Source organism: Echinops telfairi, unplaced genomic scaffold (assembly GCF_000313985.2).
Source record: "Echinops telfairi isolate 266 unplaced genomic scaffold, ASM31398v2 ScPeMD7_2010;HRSCAF=2546, whole genome shotgun sequence".
Classification (NCBI taxonomy): domain Eukaryota; kingdom Metazoa; phylum Chordata; class Mammalia; order Afrosoricida; family Tenrecidae; genus Echinops; species Echinops telfairi.
In genome coordinates this window covers 20,183,572-20,199,062 of record NW_022105908.1, presented here as the reverse complement: position 1 = coordinate 20,199,062, position 15,491 = coordinate 20,183,572, and the positions used below count along the sequence as shown (strand labels likewise).

The following is a 15,491-nucleotide window of genomic DNA, read 5'->3' as shown; positions in this document are numbered from 1 at the left end:
GCTCCCGCCGCTGCGGACGCGGCTCCGCGGCCCGTTCTCGCCAGCCTCGCCGAGCCCAGGCCGGCTTCCCTGTGGCCGGCCCCGGGAGCCCGCGTGGACTCGCCCGCGGCGCCAGCGAGCCGCCCTGGAACTCCGAAGCTGGGTCCTTCCCCGAAGTCCGCCCTGTGCTCGCCACCGTCACCTGCTGGTTGCATTCCGGAAACCCACGGAGGAAGAGCACAGAAAAGATCGCCGACCGCCCAGAACCGGCCACGTCTGGCCTGAAGCTCCCTTCCATCTGATCTATAGACCTGCAGGTCGCTCTGGACCCCCAAACCATCCCGGCGCCACCGCGCACCACCGACACCCACACTCTGCTGCCTGAATTCCCAGCGCCCGTGCCTCCAGCCCAGTGATCCTGAACGTGAAAACCCATTTTTTTCACACATCCAAGAAGTTCTGCTGTTCGTTCTTCTTTTTAGTGTCTCCTGTACCCCCCAAAATTTCCCCTCCTCCTCCGTCTCCTTCGCCCCCCTCCTTTGGGGGCCCCGTGACCCTGAATGTGGGGGGCACGCTATATTCCACCACTTTGGAGACCCTGACCCGCTTCCCAGACTCCATGCTGGGGGCTATGTTTAGGGCTGGCACCCCCATGGCCCCGAACCTGAACCCACAGGGAGGCGGCCAATACTTCATAGATAGGGATGGCAAGGCCTTCCGGCACATCCTTAACTTCCTGCGGCTGGGCCGCCTGGACCTGCCCCAGGGGTACGGGGAGACGGCCCTTCTGCGGGCAGAAGCTGACTTCTACCAGATCCGGCCCCTCCTGGATGCCCTACGGGACTGGGAAACATCACAGGTGACCCCGGCGCCCACTGCCGCCCTGCTGCACGCAGATGTGGATGCCAGCCCCCGCCTGGTACACTTCTCTGCCCGCCGGGGCCCTCACCACTATGAGCTGAGCGCCGTCCAGGTGGACACCTTCTGCGCTAACCTCTTCTGCACGGACCCCGAGTGCCTGGGCGCCATGCGGGCCCGATTTGATGTGGCCAGTGGAGACCAAGCAGAGGGGGGCCCACACTTTCGGTTGGAGTGGGCCCCCCGTCCTGAGGAACTCCCTGAGGCGGAGTACGAGAGACTGGGGCTGCAACCCCTATGGGTTGGGGGGCCAGCAGAGCGGCGCGAGGTGACGGGCACAACGGGCTTCCTGGAGGAGGTGCTACGGGCGGCTCTGGAGCACGGCTTCCGCTTGGACTCGGTTTTCCCGGACCCGGAGGACCTGCTCAACTCTCGATCTTTACGCTTTGTTCGGCACTGAGGATGGATGCTGCCCTCAGTTTCCTTGTGGGGAGACCGGCGGCGGAGGGGAGGGCGGGGATGGGTGAGGGCAGTGAGGGGTGCGGTCCCCTGAAGCCTTTTCCCAGCTTTCTGTGGAGCCTTGAGAGCCAGGCGTCCCAGGACACCTGAGTAGAGCCCAAGGGTGGGTGGGATTCTCCAACGTGAGCTTCTCCAACTTGGGCTGGCACCTACCCAGAAGGTTGGAGGGGTGAGGGGCGAGGTTCCCCAGCTTTAGGCTTTGCTGGTTGCCTCAGGCTGGCCACCCCCAGCACTTCTTCACTGTGTTCAGGGTCTGCCAAAGTCTCCAACATCCAGCCGGGCCCTGGAGGGCCACGCAGGGCCTGGATCCACCTCGGTTTCTCCTGAAACTGTTGGCCTGACCGGGCCTGGCCAATGAGAGGCCAGAAACCTCTGGAATGTGGTGAGGAGGGTTCTTTCCTGTCTCCCAAGCTACTTACAGAGAGAAACAGACAGGGGACTAAGTCCGCCCCCAGGTTGGCCCAAGGGAGCTAGGAGTAACCCCATTAACTGTGAGGCTGGAGCGCCTCTCTGGAGATCCAAGCTGGACTCCAGATTCCAAGTAAGGATTCCATATTAAGGGTGGGGCTGGCCATGAGGAGGAGGGTGGCGTCTTCTTGGGTCCTGGCCTCCCTTCTCTCTTGGGGACCAAGGTGTGCATGTGTGAGAGTCAGCTAGTATGGCTGGTGGATGGATGTGTGCGTTCCCAATACCCTGGGCCTCCTGTGTGCTGTGCATGTCCAGGCCTGTGTGGGTTTGCCCAGCGACTGAATTGGCACAGGGTGTGTCTGTAGTAAGTGTGAGTAGACTGAGAATTAATCACAGTGTTTGTGTGTGTGTGTGTGTGTGTGTGTGTGTGTGTGTACACTCACGTATCGTCAGGTAGGCAGAGAGAACCATGGTAGGATTTCAGCCACTTACAGTGAGAAGAGAGAGAGAAGTCACTAGGCTTCGCCAGCCCTCTGAGGCCTGTTTGGAACTCTTGGTTGCTGGGGTAACCATGGGCCCGTTGCTAGGAGATGCTGGGGAAGGCCCAAGGCTGCCCAGGGCTGCAGGGCAGGCGCTGGACCAGAGAGTTTGGAAGAGTGGGGGAGGATCTGGGAAGGGATGGGATTTCTGGGACTCTCAGGGGTTTTGATGCTCAAGTACAGCTTCTTCACGGGGGAGTCACTAATTAGCACTGGCCATGAGTGATAAGAAGACAAATAAAATCGCTTTGTAACCACAAACGTGTAGAGTGCTGACAGTGAATGGTATTCTCTCTCTTACGAGAGCCTTGCTTTCTCTGCCCATCTCCCACTAGAGATAGCTCCTTCTGACTGCCGCCCTCCCCTCCCCCCAGTTCCTTGGACCCCAGCTCTCCCCAGGCAGGCTGAGGACAGCCACACTGTCAGAAACAGTCTAGAACTTCCAGGCAAAGAGCCGGAATCGGGATCACAGAGCATTCTGAGCCCTCCCCAGCACAAGCGGGGTCGGCCTCCTGCCCTCCGCAGACCTCATGTGGGTGCTAGGACTAGGTTGGGTTGTCCTGGCAGCTGCCCGGGCCTGTGTCTTCTGCCGCCTCCCGGCCCATGACTTGTGGGGTCGCCTGGAGAAGATTTGCAGCGGGACTGGGGTCCAGTGGGAGGCTTGTGGGGCCTCCAGATACTTCTCAGCCTTTGCCTTAGGTGAGACTAGGCATCCAGGGCGGGCCCAGTCATCGGCTACCCCGAGGGAGACAGCATCGGACATCTTGGCTGCGCCACACCACTGTCACCTCCGCCCCGCAGCCTCTCTGGACACACGCTCACCTCTCATTCAGAGAGAGCATCTCAGGAACCTCAAACAGGCCCGGTGTCTGCTTCTGGGCTGACGAGGGCCTCTCTGGTCTTCCCCCTCCTCCACAGATGGGGAGTCCTTGGACAGAATCACAGAGAAGACTCACAGAGTCCTGAGGGTCATGGGTGAGGTCAAGGGGCAAAGCCAGACCCAGGGGCTGGGGAAAATTCCAAAGAGGGCGGTGGGAGGACAGAGCTGAGGAGGCAGGGAGAGGAGATGAGGGCCCGCGTCTTCGTCATTGGCGAGGCCGCAGCAGGGGAAGGGGCACTGGTCCTGTGCTGGGGTCCTGGGCAATATAGTTGCTCTCTGTACCTCCAGAGATCAAAGGTTCTTTCTTCTCGCTCCCTTTGTACTGGGAATGGCTTCGCAATACCAAGATCCCAGAGTACACCAGGGAAGGTACTGATGTGGTGAGCCGGGTGAGGTCGGGCTGGGCCGGGACCTTGGGTAAAGAGAGGTGTATGGCTGAGTGAACCCCTCCCCCCACATTCTTTCTTCTGTCTCATTTCAGCTCTCTGTGCTCCCACCTGCCGTGAGTAGAAAAGAGATGGACCAGGGCCCCCCTGGGCTGGCAGTTAGAGAGCAGGATTGGTGGGCTGTCCAGAAGGATGGCCTTGGGGTGGGGTGGGGTGGGGGTGGGGGTGGGGTGGGTTCTGCTGTCCAGCTGAAGTCCGGCTCTGTCCTGCAGGGGGCAGCACCACCCTGTACAACTGCTCCACCTGCAGCGGCATGGATGTGCTCTGCTGGCCCCGCAAGCGCTGCTTCCCAGGTGGTTACACCCCACCACCCAGATACCTGATCCCATCCCTTAGGCTGTCCCCGCAGGTGTGGACCCCTGGGCCGCTCATGAGTCCATCGGGGTTCCCTGCAGGAAGTCACGATCTTTGGGAAGCCCGCATTCTGCTCCTCTCCATCTTCGCTGCTGGCCTCCTCCTGGGCATTCTGAGCCTCGTGGTGGAGTGAGTTGAGGGATACCCGTTGGTTGGGGTGGCTCCCAGGACTTCTGCTCCTTTCTCGTCCTCCCACCAGCCACCCTGCCTTCTCCTTACCTTCACTCTGCTTGCCCACTCTCCCCCCTTAGGTCTCACCAGCTCCAGGCCAAAAGGGGCCTCTGAAGATGCCCCTGGCCTCTCCGTGGGTGCCTGCTACTCCCACTTCCCTTGAAGAGCACCCAGCCAACCTCTAGTCCCAGCCCCAAAGGTTCCATCTCCCACTTATTTCCAGCCGGCCCAACACAGACATCCCAACAATTCCAGCGTCAGATGGCCTCCTGGACCCCGGGCACCCACGCTGGAAAGTCCTTCCCTTCCCGCCCTCAACCAATCAGGCAGAGGCAGCCAACAATGCCAGGAAAATATCTTCCAAGCAAAGAATCACCCCCCTCTCACTCCCCCCAGCCCGTTTCCAGAAAGCTGGGGCTGTTTGCCCCAGACACAGCTCTGGGCCTTCCCATGACTGATCTGGAATCCGGGAATGAATGCTCTAGAAAACTTTCTCCTGCTGAGTGAGACCACATCTGTCAGTCCCGCTGGCAGGCTGGCTCTCCATTGTGTAATCTGTGAGGCCCTGGGCTCCTGGGAAGGCTCCCTGCTGCCAGGCTCAACTGAACCCGGCTTGACTGGCCTCCCCTGTCTGGCTTCTCTCTGCAAATGGAGAGGGCCGAGGGAGGATGGGTTTTCTCAACAGGGAGTGTCTGTGCACCCCTGGAGATAGCTGGCAATAGCTGAACAGTGTCTCCGTGGAGAACCCCTGGTGTTTGGTCTCCTGGCTAAGAGATGGCAGTGAAAAAGAGAGGCCTACCCTCAGCCACAGGAGAAAGACAGGGTCTCAGGTACCCACGGGAGCAGTTCGACCCTGTCCTTCTGAGTCGGATCCAACTCAATGACTATTTTGGGGTTTGTTTTGGTTTATCCTCAACCACAGAGCTCAGCCCAAGGGCGTAGGCCTGAGAGGACCCCAACCCTTACCTAGCACAGCAATGTCCAAACCGGGTACCCAGCGAATCTAGAGCAGGGGTTCTCCACCACCTGCGCATTGGGATCACCTGGGCAGATTTGAAAACCAACTATCTTGGCACCCACCTCCAGAGACTTTGCATTCAGTGGTCTAGGATGGGGCTTGAGGGTAGGCTTCCCTACAATCGGGGTTAAAACCACTGCTCTTGGGGTACCCAGAGAGACTCTGGGGATGGGGGAACTTCAAGCAGAGTTCGTCCCTTTTTTTTCTGTTCCAATTCAATCCCTTCATCTACAAGTGAAAACGATTTCAACAAGACCCAGACATCCGTGACTGGCCCAAGGTTGTGTGTCACTGAATGGATGTTATTAATTCAGGTGCCCTCCGGTCGGTTCTGACCCGCAGCGTGTACAGCACGGAAGGAGCCAGTCCTGCGCCATCCTCACAATTGTCCCCGTGCTGAGCCCATTGTTCCAGCTTCGGTGTCAGTCCGCCTCTTACAGGCTCTTCCCCTTGCCCCTGACCCTCTGCTTTTGGAAGCATGATGTTCTTCTCCCGAAACGGGTCCCTCTTAATCCCATTGCACTTCATTCTTAGGTGCTGTCCATCTCTTGTGCACTTCATCCACACATTTGCCCGATGTAACATGTCTTTCGAATTCTCAACCGCTATTTCCAAGGGCATCAATTATGGATCCAAGTAAAGTGAAATCCTTGACCCCTTCGATCTTTTCTCCCTTTTCTCCTGCTGTTGTTTACTGGTCCAGTTGTGAGGATTTTTATTTTCTTTATGTTCAAGTGTAACCCCTATTGATTTGCCCAAGACAGTATAGCATTCTTAGTGAATGCCAGCAGGCATTGTACAGCCTTGTACTGCCCAAGCTGAAGGAGAGCACACCCGTCCCACTGCCTGGGCCCGCAGCTCCCCTGGGCACTGGGCGAGCTGCCTGTGCCCTCCCGTGACGGACCTTCTCACCAGGCTTATCATCCTGGAGTTGTCGTCGTTTCCCACCTTCGAGGGTCAGCAGGCCAGCAAGTCCTGCCCATTCTTGAGGGGCCTCTCCCCTAACTAACCCCTGCCCTTCCCGTGCTGGAGCATTCTCACAGTGGACACTAGTCTCCCCAGTGGGCCACCTGAGTCGACCTGGTCTCATTTCAACCCCAGGGGCCACACTGGTCCCTTTGAAACTACACACTGCTCATCCACTCCTGCCAAGGATCAAATGATGGCGGAGAACTTGAGCTCTGGAGTCAGGCTGCCTGATTTCAACTCCTGGCTTTGCATGTCTTGACCGAACTTCCAACAAGGGAGTTTGACCTCTTGGTGCCTCGTTTTCCTTATCTGTAAAATGCACAGAATGATAGATTTCATTGATTCTTCTTTTTTTCTTCTTCTTCTTCACAAAAGTTTATGCTTAAATGTACAGCAGGCTCCGAGACAGCAAACACTTCATTCTAACCATAGGTGGCAACAGATGCTATAGCTGGGAATCCAGATGTTTACACAGGAATGGAATCAACGGTCCTCATGGCGTCCGTCCGTCACCAAGAACAGCTGACTTTTTGCCCGATTTCTTCATTCCACCTGTGGCCAGGGGCGTCTTCCCCTTGGCCTTTGCTTTCAGCTCCTGGAGTTTCTCCTGCACTTCTTCCTGTTTCTGCTCAAAAGCCTCCTCTTCCTCGTCCATTTCCTCCGTCTGCTTCTTGGGTTGTTTCAGGGGCTGCTTCTTGCCACCTTCCCGGCCCAACATGGCGCCCGCCCGCTTCCTCCTCCTCTTCTTAACCTTTTGACATCTCTGACACCAAATGCCCTCTTACGATTGAAGGTATGTTCAATCTGTGGCATTTCCCCCTGGGTAATACGGAAAAGAAGCGTATGTGTGACCATCCACAAGATCTGAAACTAGCTGACATGCAATCCCACTTCCCTCACAGGAGGATTGTGAGGTTCAAATGCATGTTCCTATAAAGTGCTTGGGACAGTGCCCAACGGATAATGGGCATTCACTAAATATTAATGATTGCTTGCTTAAACTTCTTCCCGAGATCCTCCTCTCCTATAGAACGTAGGCCTGCCTCTCTCACCTGACACCCCAGGCTCTCCCTCAGCTGCTCGGCCCTGATCCTCAGGCCACCCACCCACTGCTAGGGAGAGGACTCCAGCTCACAGATGGCACCAAGGAGAACTGCTCCTTGCGGGTTACAGACTGTAAATCTTATGAAAGGAGCCAGCCTCATCTTTCTCCCTCAGAGCACTTAGCGGGTTTGATCTTGCAGATAGCAGCTTACAGTTGAAATCCCTGCATCCCCAGGGTTCCTTGACCCTCGGGCCAGATCTCCCCAAACCCTGACCGAAAGAGACTCTCCAGAGGCACCTCAAAGTCCATCTGTCCTAAAGGTAGCCCTCTGCCCAGCCCCACCCCCCTCCTGTGCTCTCGCAAAGGCATGAGACCCTTTGAGCTGTCCAAGCCTGGGTCATGGACACTGTCCGCGCCAACTCTGCCATGAAAGCCCACACGTCTTCCTCTGCAGTGCTTCTTGGGATCTGGCTCCACTTGTCCCAGGAGACTCATCTCTCACTTCTGCCCCTTCACCCCACCCCTTAGAATCACACTGAGCCACTTATATTTGCCTAACCGGGATTTTTTTTTTGTTCTGCCAAGGGCCATTTGGATGTTTATAACATCAATCGAGGGCCGTATTGGTCTAACATTTGGTTAGCACACTCCTGATGTGTAATGGCTGGGACTGCTTCTCTTTGGTGAGGCGAAGGATGTTAGCTGGCATTGATGATGCCACAGGCCCCATACAGCCCTCAGCTGGACGCCGCTCCTCCGGCAGCTCTCTCGTGCCTCTTCCCTTTGCCTGGGTTCCCACTCTGAGCCTGAGGCAGGGAGGCCCACCTCTGACAGCACTCCACGTGCTCACCTATAAATCAGGGGGGGTGTTTCTTTCCATATCTGCTCTCTGGTTTCTTATCTTGGTTTCCTGAGTGCCTGGCACATGGCAGACACCAGGAAGCAGCCCAGCAAGTGCCAACCCTTTCCCTGAACACTTGTGATGGGCACTCTCCACGAAAGCTCTTCCTGAGCACGTGGCTAGAGTCGGACGGAACTTGGGCTGTTTTACCTCCGTGTCAGGCCAATCCCCAGGCCATGCAGGGCTCACTGAGCCCTTGTGACCAGTTCCATGTCCTGTGCCCTCCACAAGGGAGGCTGCTGTGCTGCGGTTTTAGTTTTCATTTTTCAAATCATTTTACTTAGGGCTCTTATACATCCATCCATTGTGTCAAGCACATTTGTACATATGTTGCCATCATCATTCTCAAAACATTTTCTTCCTACTTGAGCCCTTGGTATCAATTCATTTCCCTCCCTCCCTCCCTCATGAGCTCTTGATAATTCATAAATAATAATTATTTCGTATGTCTTCCACCAACCGCTGTCTCCCTTCACTCATTTTTCTGTTGTCCATACCCCTGGGAGGGGGTATATGTAGATCACTGTGATTGGTTCCCCCGTTCCCCCCAATGTGCTGTGATTTTTAAAATGTCGCCCTCATTTTCCTTTTGGACACTTCTCCCACGGAGGACTAGAGTCCATGTCCCTTCCCTTGAACCTGGACCCTGTGACTTGTTGATTAGATGTGGTGGGTGATGAGAACAAAAAAGCTTCCGTGTGAGCATGGGCCTTTGCCTGTCCCCCTGCACAATAGAAGCAACCCATTGCCATCCAGTTGACCCTGGCTCATAGTGGCCCTGTAGGACAGACTGGGAACTGTCCTTTGTGAGTCTCTGAGGCTGTGCATCTTCTTGGAAGCAGAAAACCTCATCTTTCTCTCGAGGAGCAGCGGGTGGCTTCCAACCGTTGGCCTTCCAACCATTGGGTGATGCAGCCAGCCCTCTGTGTCACCCACCCCGCCACCAGGGCTTCGGGTACAGCAGAGGGTCCGTGAAAAGGTGGAGACCCTCGGATGGACTGGTACAAGAACTCGGTCATACAGCGCTCATAGCGATGGCACAGAGCCGGCCAGGTCTCCAGCAGTGTTTCCTTCCGGGACACAGAAGGCTCCTGTGAGTCAGCGTTGACTCCGTAGGAATGCGAACAACATTGTTACTCACCGGAGATATCGGAAGGTTCTAGAGGCTCATGACATGGCTTGCCTTACCACTTCCCAGGAATAGGACTGGGCCTGGGCAAGCCTTCGTCCTCCCATGTGTGGAAACAAAAGTAAGGCTGGCTAAAGTGCTCGGCATGAAGTCCCTAGGATCAGTGCACCCGATGTGGTAACTTAGGGTGTCAGACTCCTCAGAACCCCACGGTTACAGTGGCCTGGCCCCGATCCCTGACTCCGCCCACCTATCCTCCATCCACCCTTTGAAGGCTAAGCACCCTGTTTAGGGGTGCCCTGCCCTTCCTGGTCCACACCTAGCAATTCCCCACTGCCCCCCTCCCCCACCCCATTGGCCAAGGTGAGGGCCTCCTCCAGTCCAATGGCTGGCTTCTCTGCCAGCCTGAGCTCCGACTGGTGGGGAAGGGGAGAGGGTTGATAAGTTGCCATCCAGGTGACAGGTGACCCCAACTCTAGTAATGCCACTGCCTTGTCCGCTTCCCTCACCCCCCACCACCCCAGTGGTGCCGACCTACCTGCTGTCGCCACCACAGACCCTCCAGTTAATCTGGGGTCAGCTCCTCTGACAGTGTCGGGAGGAGAGGCCACTGCTGTGTGGGTGCGCCCTTGCTGTGTGTCCGAAACCATTGCAAGCATTTGCGGGGTCACAGGTGGACACCACCGGCCACTTTGAGTGAGAAAGGAGGGGCTTTCTATTTCCATAACGAGCTGCAGTCTCAGAGACCCATGGGAGCCGTCCTACCTGTCTGACAGGGCTGCCATAAGTCAGCGTCAACGCAGTGTCCGGGAGGCTTCTTCTTATTGTTACTGCTGTCTATAGCTGTGCCATAGATTGAACGATATCCCCACCCCAACCTCTTACAGACAGGGAGCAGCTTATTGGCCGGGCCATGATTATTTGGCAGTTCTGTAATGATATCATGTGGCCGCCAGGATGTGCTCTGATGTCATCAGACCTGAGGTGGTGATGTAAGGGTATTAGGGTGGGATGCAACACTTTCAATGAGGTCGGCCCTGATGCAACATAAGGGGCGTTTCCCTGGGGAGGTGGCCTGCATCATCTATTATAAGCGATAAAGCCGAAAGTAGGGCACTACACTACTCCGACTGCTATGAAAGGAACATGCAGCAGAACATGTCCTTTGGACCCAAGGTCCCTGCACTGGGGAGGATTGATGGCAAGGCACATGAAGATCACCAAGGGACGCTGGGCCTGTCGATAGCGAAAGGAGACAAGGCCCTTCCCCAGAGCGATCAGAGGGAGAGAGCTTCCCAGGGGTGCCAGCGCTCTCACTGTGGACTCCATCTCTCCAGCTGTGAGGGGATACGCGTCTTTGTTAAAGCCTTTCCCATGTGGTATTTCTGTTTTGGCAGCATGAGAGAGCTAAGGTGAACTATATAATAAATTGTTCCAAAATGTAGTGGGTTTAAACCATACGCATTTAGGGATGAAACTCAAGATCATATGGGGGAGCGAGGGGAAAAGAGAAGTTGATACCAAGGGCTCAAGTAGAAAGAAAATGTTTTGAAAATGATGATGGCAACAGATGCACACATGTGGCTGGTATGATTGAAGGATGGATTGTTATTAGAGCTGTAAGAGCCCCTGGTAAAATGATTAAACAACAACAACAACAAAAACCCACCGCAAGATCATTAAATAAATAAATGAAAACACAGACTTCCGGATTGGATAGAGACCGGTCAAACCTTCCGGACGGCGCTCCTTCTTCACCCTGCGGGTCTGACGAGAAACCGATCCCGTAGCTCAAGTTTCAGTCAAACAACTGACAAATCTACGAGGGGAACCATGACAGGAAGGAGTTGCACACACTTAGAATCATCACCCACTTGAGATCAAAAAGGCGGCATCTACCCACAGACAGAGTTCAGAAGGGCTGGAAAAGACGGAAGAATGGAAATACAAAGAGGAACTAGGATAAGTGATAACACATGGTGGGAATTATGATCAATGACATGAAACAAAATGTGTATGAATTGTTGGGTGAAAACCGATTTGCTCTGTAGCCCGTCCGTCATCCAATTCACCAAAGCATGTTTTAAAAATACTTTCTATAAACAAGACACACTTATGTCTCCGTTTCTGTAGGTCAGACATTTGGTAGCAGCTTCACTAGGTGGTTCTGGACCAAGATCTGTTATGGGGTTATTGTGACGATGTTGGCCAGGGTTGAAGAAATGTCATGCTTGACAGGAGCTACAGCAGTGGTTCTCAACCTTCCTGACGCCGCGACCCTTTCATACAACTCCTCATGTGGTGGTGACCCCCAACCATAACATTATGTTCGTTGCTACTTCATCACTCTGATGTTGCTACTACTATGAATCATCATGTAAATATCTCATATGCAGGATGTACTTTCATGGTTACAAATTGAACATAATTAAACATAACTAAAGCATAGTGATTAATCAAACAATATGTAATTATATATTGTGAAATATTTATGTGTTTTCTGATAGTCTTAGGTGACCCCTGTGAAAGGATTGTTTGACCCCCAAAGGGGTCGGGACCCACAGGTTGAGAACCGCTGGGCTACAGGATCCACTTCTGAGGGCCTCCCTCACATCTGGCACGCTGGTGCTGGCTGGGGGCCTCAGTTCCTCCCCATGTGGACTTCTCCACGGGGCTGCCTTGAGTGTCTTCACACCCCGGTGGCTGGCTCCCCCAGAGAGACTAGTTCAGAAACTAGGCAAAAGCCACACTATCTTTTAGGCTCTGGCTCGGAAGTTCTACTCCAACATGTCGTTAGCATCCTGTTGATCACACCCTGGGGGAGGGGACAGTACAACAGCATGACCATCAACCAAAAAGAGAGTGTCATGGCAGCCATGTTGGAAACTGGCTATCACGTTAGGGGAACCAAAAAACCAAACTCACTGCCATGGAGTCACTGCTGAGTCCTGGTGACCCCCATTTCCAAGACTGTAACTGCTCGCAGGAGGAGAAAGCCCAGTCTTTCTCCCTCAGAGCTGCTGGCGGTTTCGAACTGCCAACCATGCGGATCAAAGCCCAACATGTAGCCACCACGCCATCACATGCATAGACACATTTCATTCACCAATCACTCCACAGGACAGATCTTGAAGATGAGGGAGCTCGGGCCCAGAAACAGGGAGTAACTTGCTTACAATCACAGGCTGGTTAGTCAAAAAGCCAGGACTCACACTCAGACAGGCTGCAGACCTGAGATCTCAACAACTGTACTACCAGGCAAGAAAGCCCGCCAGGGCCATCGCGAGCCCCAAGGAATGTGGCGGACATGCGTGGCTGGCTCTTCTTCGGAAAGCAACACACACGTCGGTGGTTTGATGGCTGGCTCTGGAAACAAGTGAGGCAGACACAGGTTGGGGCAGCATTGGCTCTCGGGTCCCAGGAGATGGAGATAAGGGATGGAGCCAGGAGGCTCCAAGGGTTTGGAAAGATTCAGCTCTTCAGGCTTTGAGGCTCTCAGCTGGAACTGGGTTTTGTAGAAGGAGGATTTGTTATCTGGATCTCCATCAGAAGCCTCACCCTCCCAGCCACTCTCAGTAGGCCCAGCAAAGGAACTCCCATCCTTCTTTCCCACCCCTTGTTCAATGAAGGTTAGATGTGTGTCTATGTCTGTCTGTGTGATGGATAGATTGCTGCCATCAAGTCAACCCCAGCTCATGCCAACCGTATGTAAAACAGAGCAAAGCATTGCATCCTGGTCACCAGCATGTTCATGTTCATCACAATTCCTTCTGTGCACGACGCCCTCCCTCCATGTTTGATTCCTCTTGCTAACAGATCCAAAGCAAGCGGGTATGACAATGTCCTGTTGCGAGCGATAAGGTCTTTAGTGGTTACTTTTTGGAAGTAGATCCCCAAGCCTTTATTCCGGATCTGTCTTGGTCTGGAAGTTTCTGCTGAAGTCTAACCAACCTGGGCGCCCACGCTAGTATTTGAAGTTCTAGTGATAGACAGAGCTTCCGGTATCACAGCAATACATATGCTACCACTGACAGTGGACGGTGGTGATTAAGGTTACTGAGCATTTATCATATGAATCAGGTCCTAACTGAGCATGGTGGGCCCAGCAAGGTCCAGGCAAGATAAAGTCCTTGCCTCCTTGGCACTTAAAGTATCGCAAGAAAACAGGCCGATTACTAGTACATTCTAACAGTTACGAGTATAATGACAGGGAATCACTTTATCCTTGGGGAGCAGAGCAAAAGGCTTAGCCGATCAGAAAAGGCTTCCTGAACTTAACCAGGCCAGTCAGGGGTAGTCCAGCTTGGGACAGGAAAGTTTCAAGTCAAGTGAACTGCTGGGCCAAGGCTCAGAAGACCCAGGCCATTGAAGTGCTTTCTCTTCTTTAGTGCCTGGGTTGAGCACTGGACAACTAACAACTTTTGGTGCAAAGTCTGGCTGTTCACATCTACCCTGAGGTTCTGCAGCGGGAAGGCCTGGCGATCTGCTTTTGAAAAGTCAGTCTTGAAAACCCTGCCAAGCGGAGCTCGGCTTTGCACACGAGGGGTCCCCATGAGTGGAAAAGGACTTAATAGCAACTCACAGGGGGGGAGGCAGAAGAGTCCAGTGATCTCAGGGATCAGGCCAGGAGAGGAGACGCTAAGGAGGTTCCGATCAGGTCGGAGAGGAAAGGGCACAGCACAGAGACGTTCCTCGCCCTGGGCCCCATCGCCCCCACCCCGCCAGACCCAAGGCAGGGCGGTGGAGCAGGCAGCTGGGTGTCCTCCGCTTTCCCTCCTGGTTCTCTGCCCTGTGGGAGAAGATTTGGCCCTACTCATAAAAATGTGATCATCTTTCTGGAAAGCAGAGCCCGCAGGGTAGGGCGGAGCCTGAGGAAACAAATGAAATGGGCAGTGCCCAGTAGAGGCTTCTAGACCTCAGTGATGTCAAGGCTGCTCTGGTACCCTCCGCACCTCATCCTTCTAGGCAGAGATGGCCACCGGGTGAAGCTTAACCCCCAACGGGATGAGAAGTGGCCTCTAATTCACTGGTTTTTTTTTCCAAACCAGAGATGAAAGGGAGACTGAGCCTCTGCCTCTAGTGTCCTGCTGGGGCAGAGTGGAGCAGATCAGGCCTCCAGTCTGTATGACCCCTGGCCTCAGCCTCCTCTCCACCTCCAGCCAAAGCAGGCCAGCCTCTTGCTCCGGACTCCGTGGGCTGAGTCTATTCACCATGCTCCTTGCTTCTGATCTCTCGCCCTTCCCCAGCCTCTGACTCCATCAGGTTCCTTCTGTGACTCCTTTCTTTAAAACCCCTTTCAGAGCCCTCAGGTAAGGGGCAAGCTTCTTACTGGGCTCTGTAGACTGAAACTCCAGCAGGACCGAGCTGGTGTCTGTGTGTTTCCCGGGGTCCCCAGAACCTGGCACAGTGGAAGTGTGCTGGGAAGATGACTTAATGCCTAGCCTTGTTGGGCGAGATCAACCACACCACTATATTGATAACTAAAGCTTTTGCTCAACAGCTGGACCGACAGTCGGCTAGCGCCTGGAAAACCTCTCGGTTCAGCACAAGGAAATTCCAAACTTTTCATAGTTCACCATAGGGGGCTGGCTCAAAGGGAGGGATATTCCAGCCATCACATTCTTATCAGGTTGGCAGGATAACGGGGGTTGGGGGAACAGCACAGCTGCAGGAGCTAATTCAAGGTCTTACAAGAGAGTGGACATTTCTGGCTGATTGGGTAGGCAGGGTTAGGAGACTTCTCGGAAGAGCTTAGCTCTTGTTGGGAGAACCAGGAGTGGGAAGAGAAGAAGAGGGGCTAACTGCTAGCAGGGGTTCAAGGCAGCTTGAAAGACTACAGGCTGACCTCTGGCAACCTCTCTGGATGAATCAGCCCTCATTTCTCCCCCTATATGTTTATTTGTTCATGCACCTCCCATGGATCAACACCTTCAGTGCACATAAGCCTGTGGAGACACTAGCATTCAGAGAAAAATGAGGTTTCATAGGTAGTATACACTGTAGAAGTTCACGAGGCCCTCTGTTTCTTGCCTGTTCTCTGGCTCTCCAGCCAGACCAGCTCATGGTGTAGTAAGTTGCTTCCCCCAGGCCTGTCTTCTCCAATATATTGTGAGCTCCACAGGCCAGGGGCTGGGCCAGTCTTGGTTAACCTTGTGTTTGTATCATTCCCAACCCCCCTAACTCAACAGTTCCTTCCTTTTCCCCAACAGTTTCAGGTGTACAGTCCCATGAGTTTGGTTACATCTTCCAGGTGGTACCCGTTCTTACTCTCCACT

The 15,491-nt window shown here is 54.3% G+C and overlaps 3 protein-coding genes across 4 annotated transcripts; 2 read left to right on the top strand and 1 right to left on the bottom strand.

Moving 5' to 3' along the window:
• Window positions 1-371: 371 nt before the first annotated feature.
• KCTD11 (potassium channel tetramerization domain containing 11) lies at window positions 372-1,333 on the top strand. Its single transcript, XM_004712887.3, has one exon. The coding sequence runs from the start codon at window positions 599-601 to the stop codon at window positions 1,295-1,297; it is 699 nt and encodes a 232-aa protein (XP_004712944.1). The 5' UTR covers window positions 372-598; the 3' UTR covers window positions 1,298-1,333.
• Window positions 1,334-2,833: 1,500 nt separating this feature from the next.
• Window positions 2,834-4,268, top strand: TMEM95 (transmembrane protein 95). Of its 2 annotated transcripts, none has more exons than XM_004712888.1 (7): window positions 2,834-3,002; window positions 3,222-3,278; window positions 3,472-3,552; window positions 3,665-3,685; window positions 3,842-3,922; window positions 4,025-4,112; window positions 4,235-4,268. In XM_004712888.1, exons 1-7 carry the CDS (start codon window positions 2,834-2,836, stop codon window positions 4,266-4,268), a joined length of 531 nt encoding a protein of 176 aa, XP_004712945.1. The 2 variants fall into 2 exon arrangements, with proteins under 2 accessions (XP_004712945.1, XP_030742360.1); XM_030886500.1 differs by having other exon boundaries at window positions 3,818-3,922.
• A 2,366-nt stretch (window positions 4,269-6,634) lies between these two features.
• On the bottom strand, window positions 6,635-6,859 carry LOC115870580 (translation machinery-associated protein 7-like). The gene has a single exon (XM_045293314.1). It carries the CDS (start codon window positions 6,857-6,859, stop codon window positions 6,635-6,637), a length of 225 nt encoding a protein of 74 aa, XP_045149249.1.
• Window positions 6,860-15,491: the final 8,632 nt, after the last annotated feature.

Excerpts from the sequence above, each read along its gene's own strand:
- KCTD11 (XM_004712887.3), top strand. The coding sequence starts at position 599 with ATGCTGGGGGCTATGTTTAGGGCTGGCACCCCCATGGCCCCGAACCTG.
- TMEM95 (XM_030886500.1), top strand. The coding sequence starts at position 2,834 with ATGTGGGTGCTAGGACTAGGTTGGGTTGTCCTGGCAGCTGCCCGGGCC. Across the intron at positions 3,003-3,221 it reads CTTCTCAGCCTTTGCCTTAG|ATGGGGAGTCCTTGGACAGA; the intron begins GTGAGACTAGGC and ends CCTCCTCCACAG. Across the intron at positions 3,686-3,817 it reads TCTCTGTGCTCCCACCTGCC|CTGAAGTCCGGCTCTGTCCT; the intron begins GTGAGTAGAAAA and ends TCTGCTGTCCAG.
- LOC115870580 (XM_045293314.1), bottom strand. The coding sequence starts at position 6,859 with ATGTTGGGCCGGGAAGGTGGCAAGAAGCAGCCCCTGAAACAACCCAAG.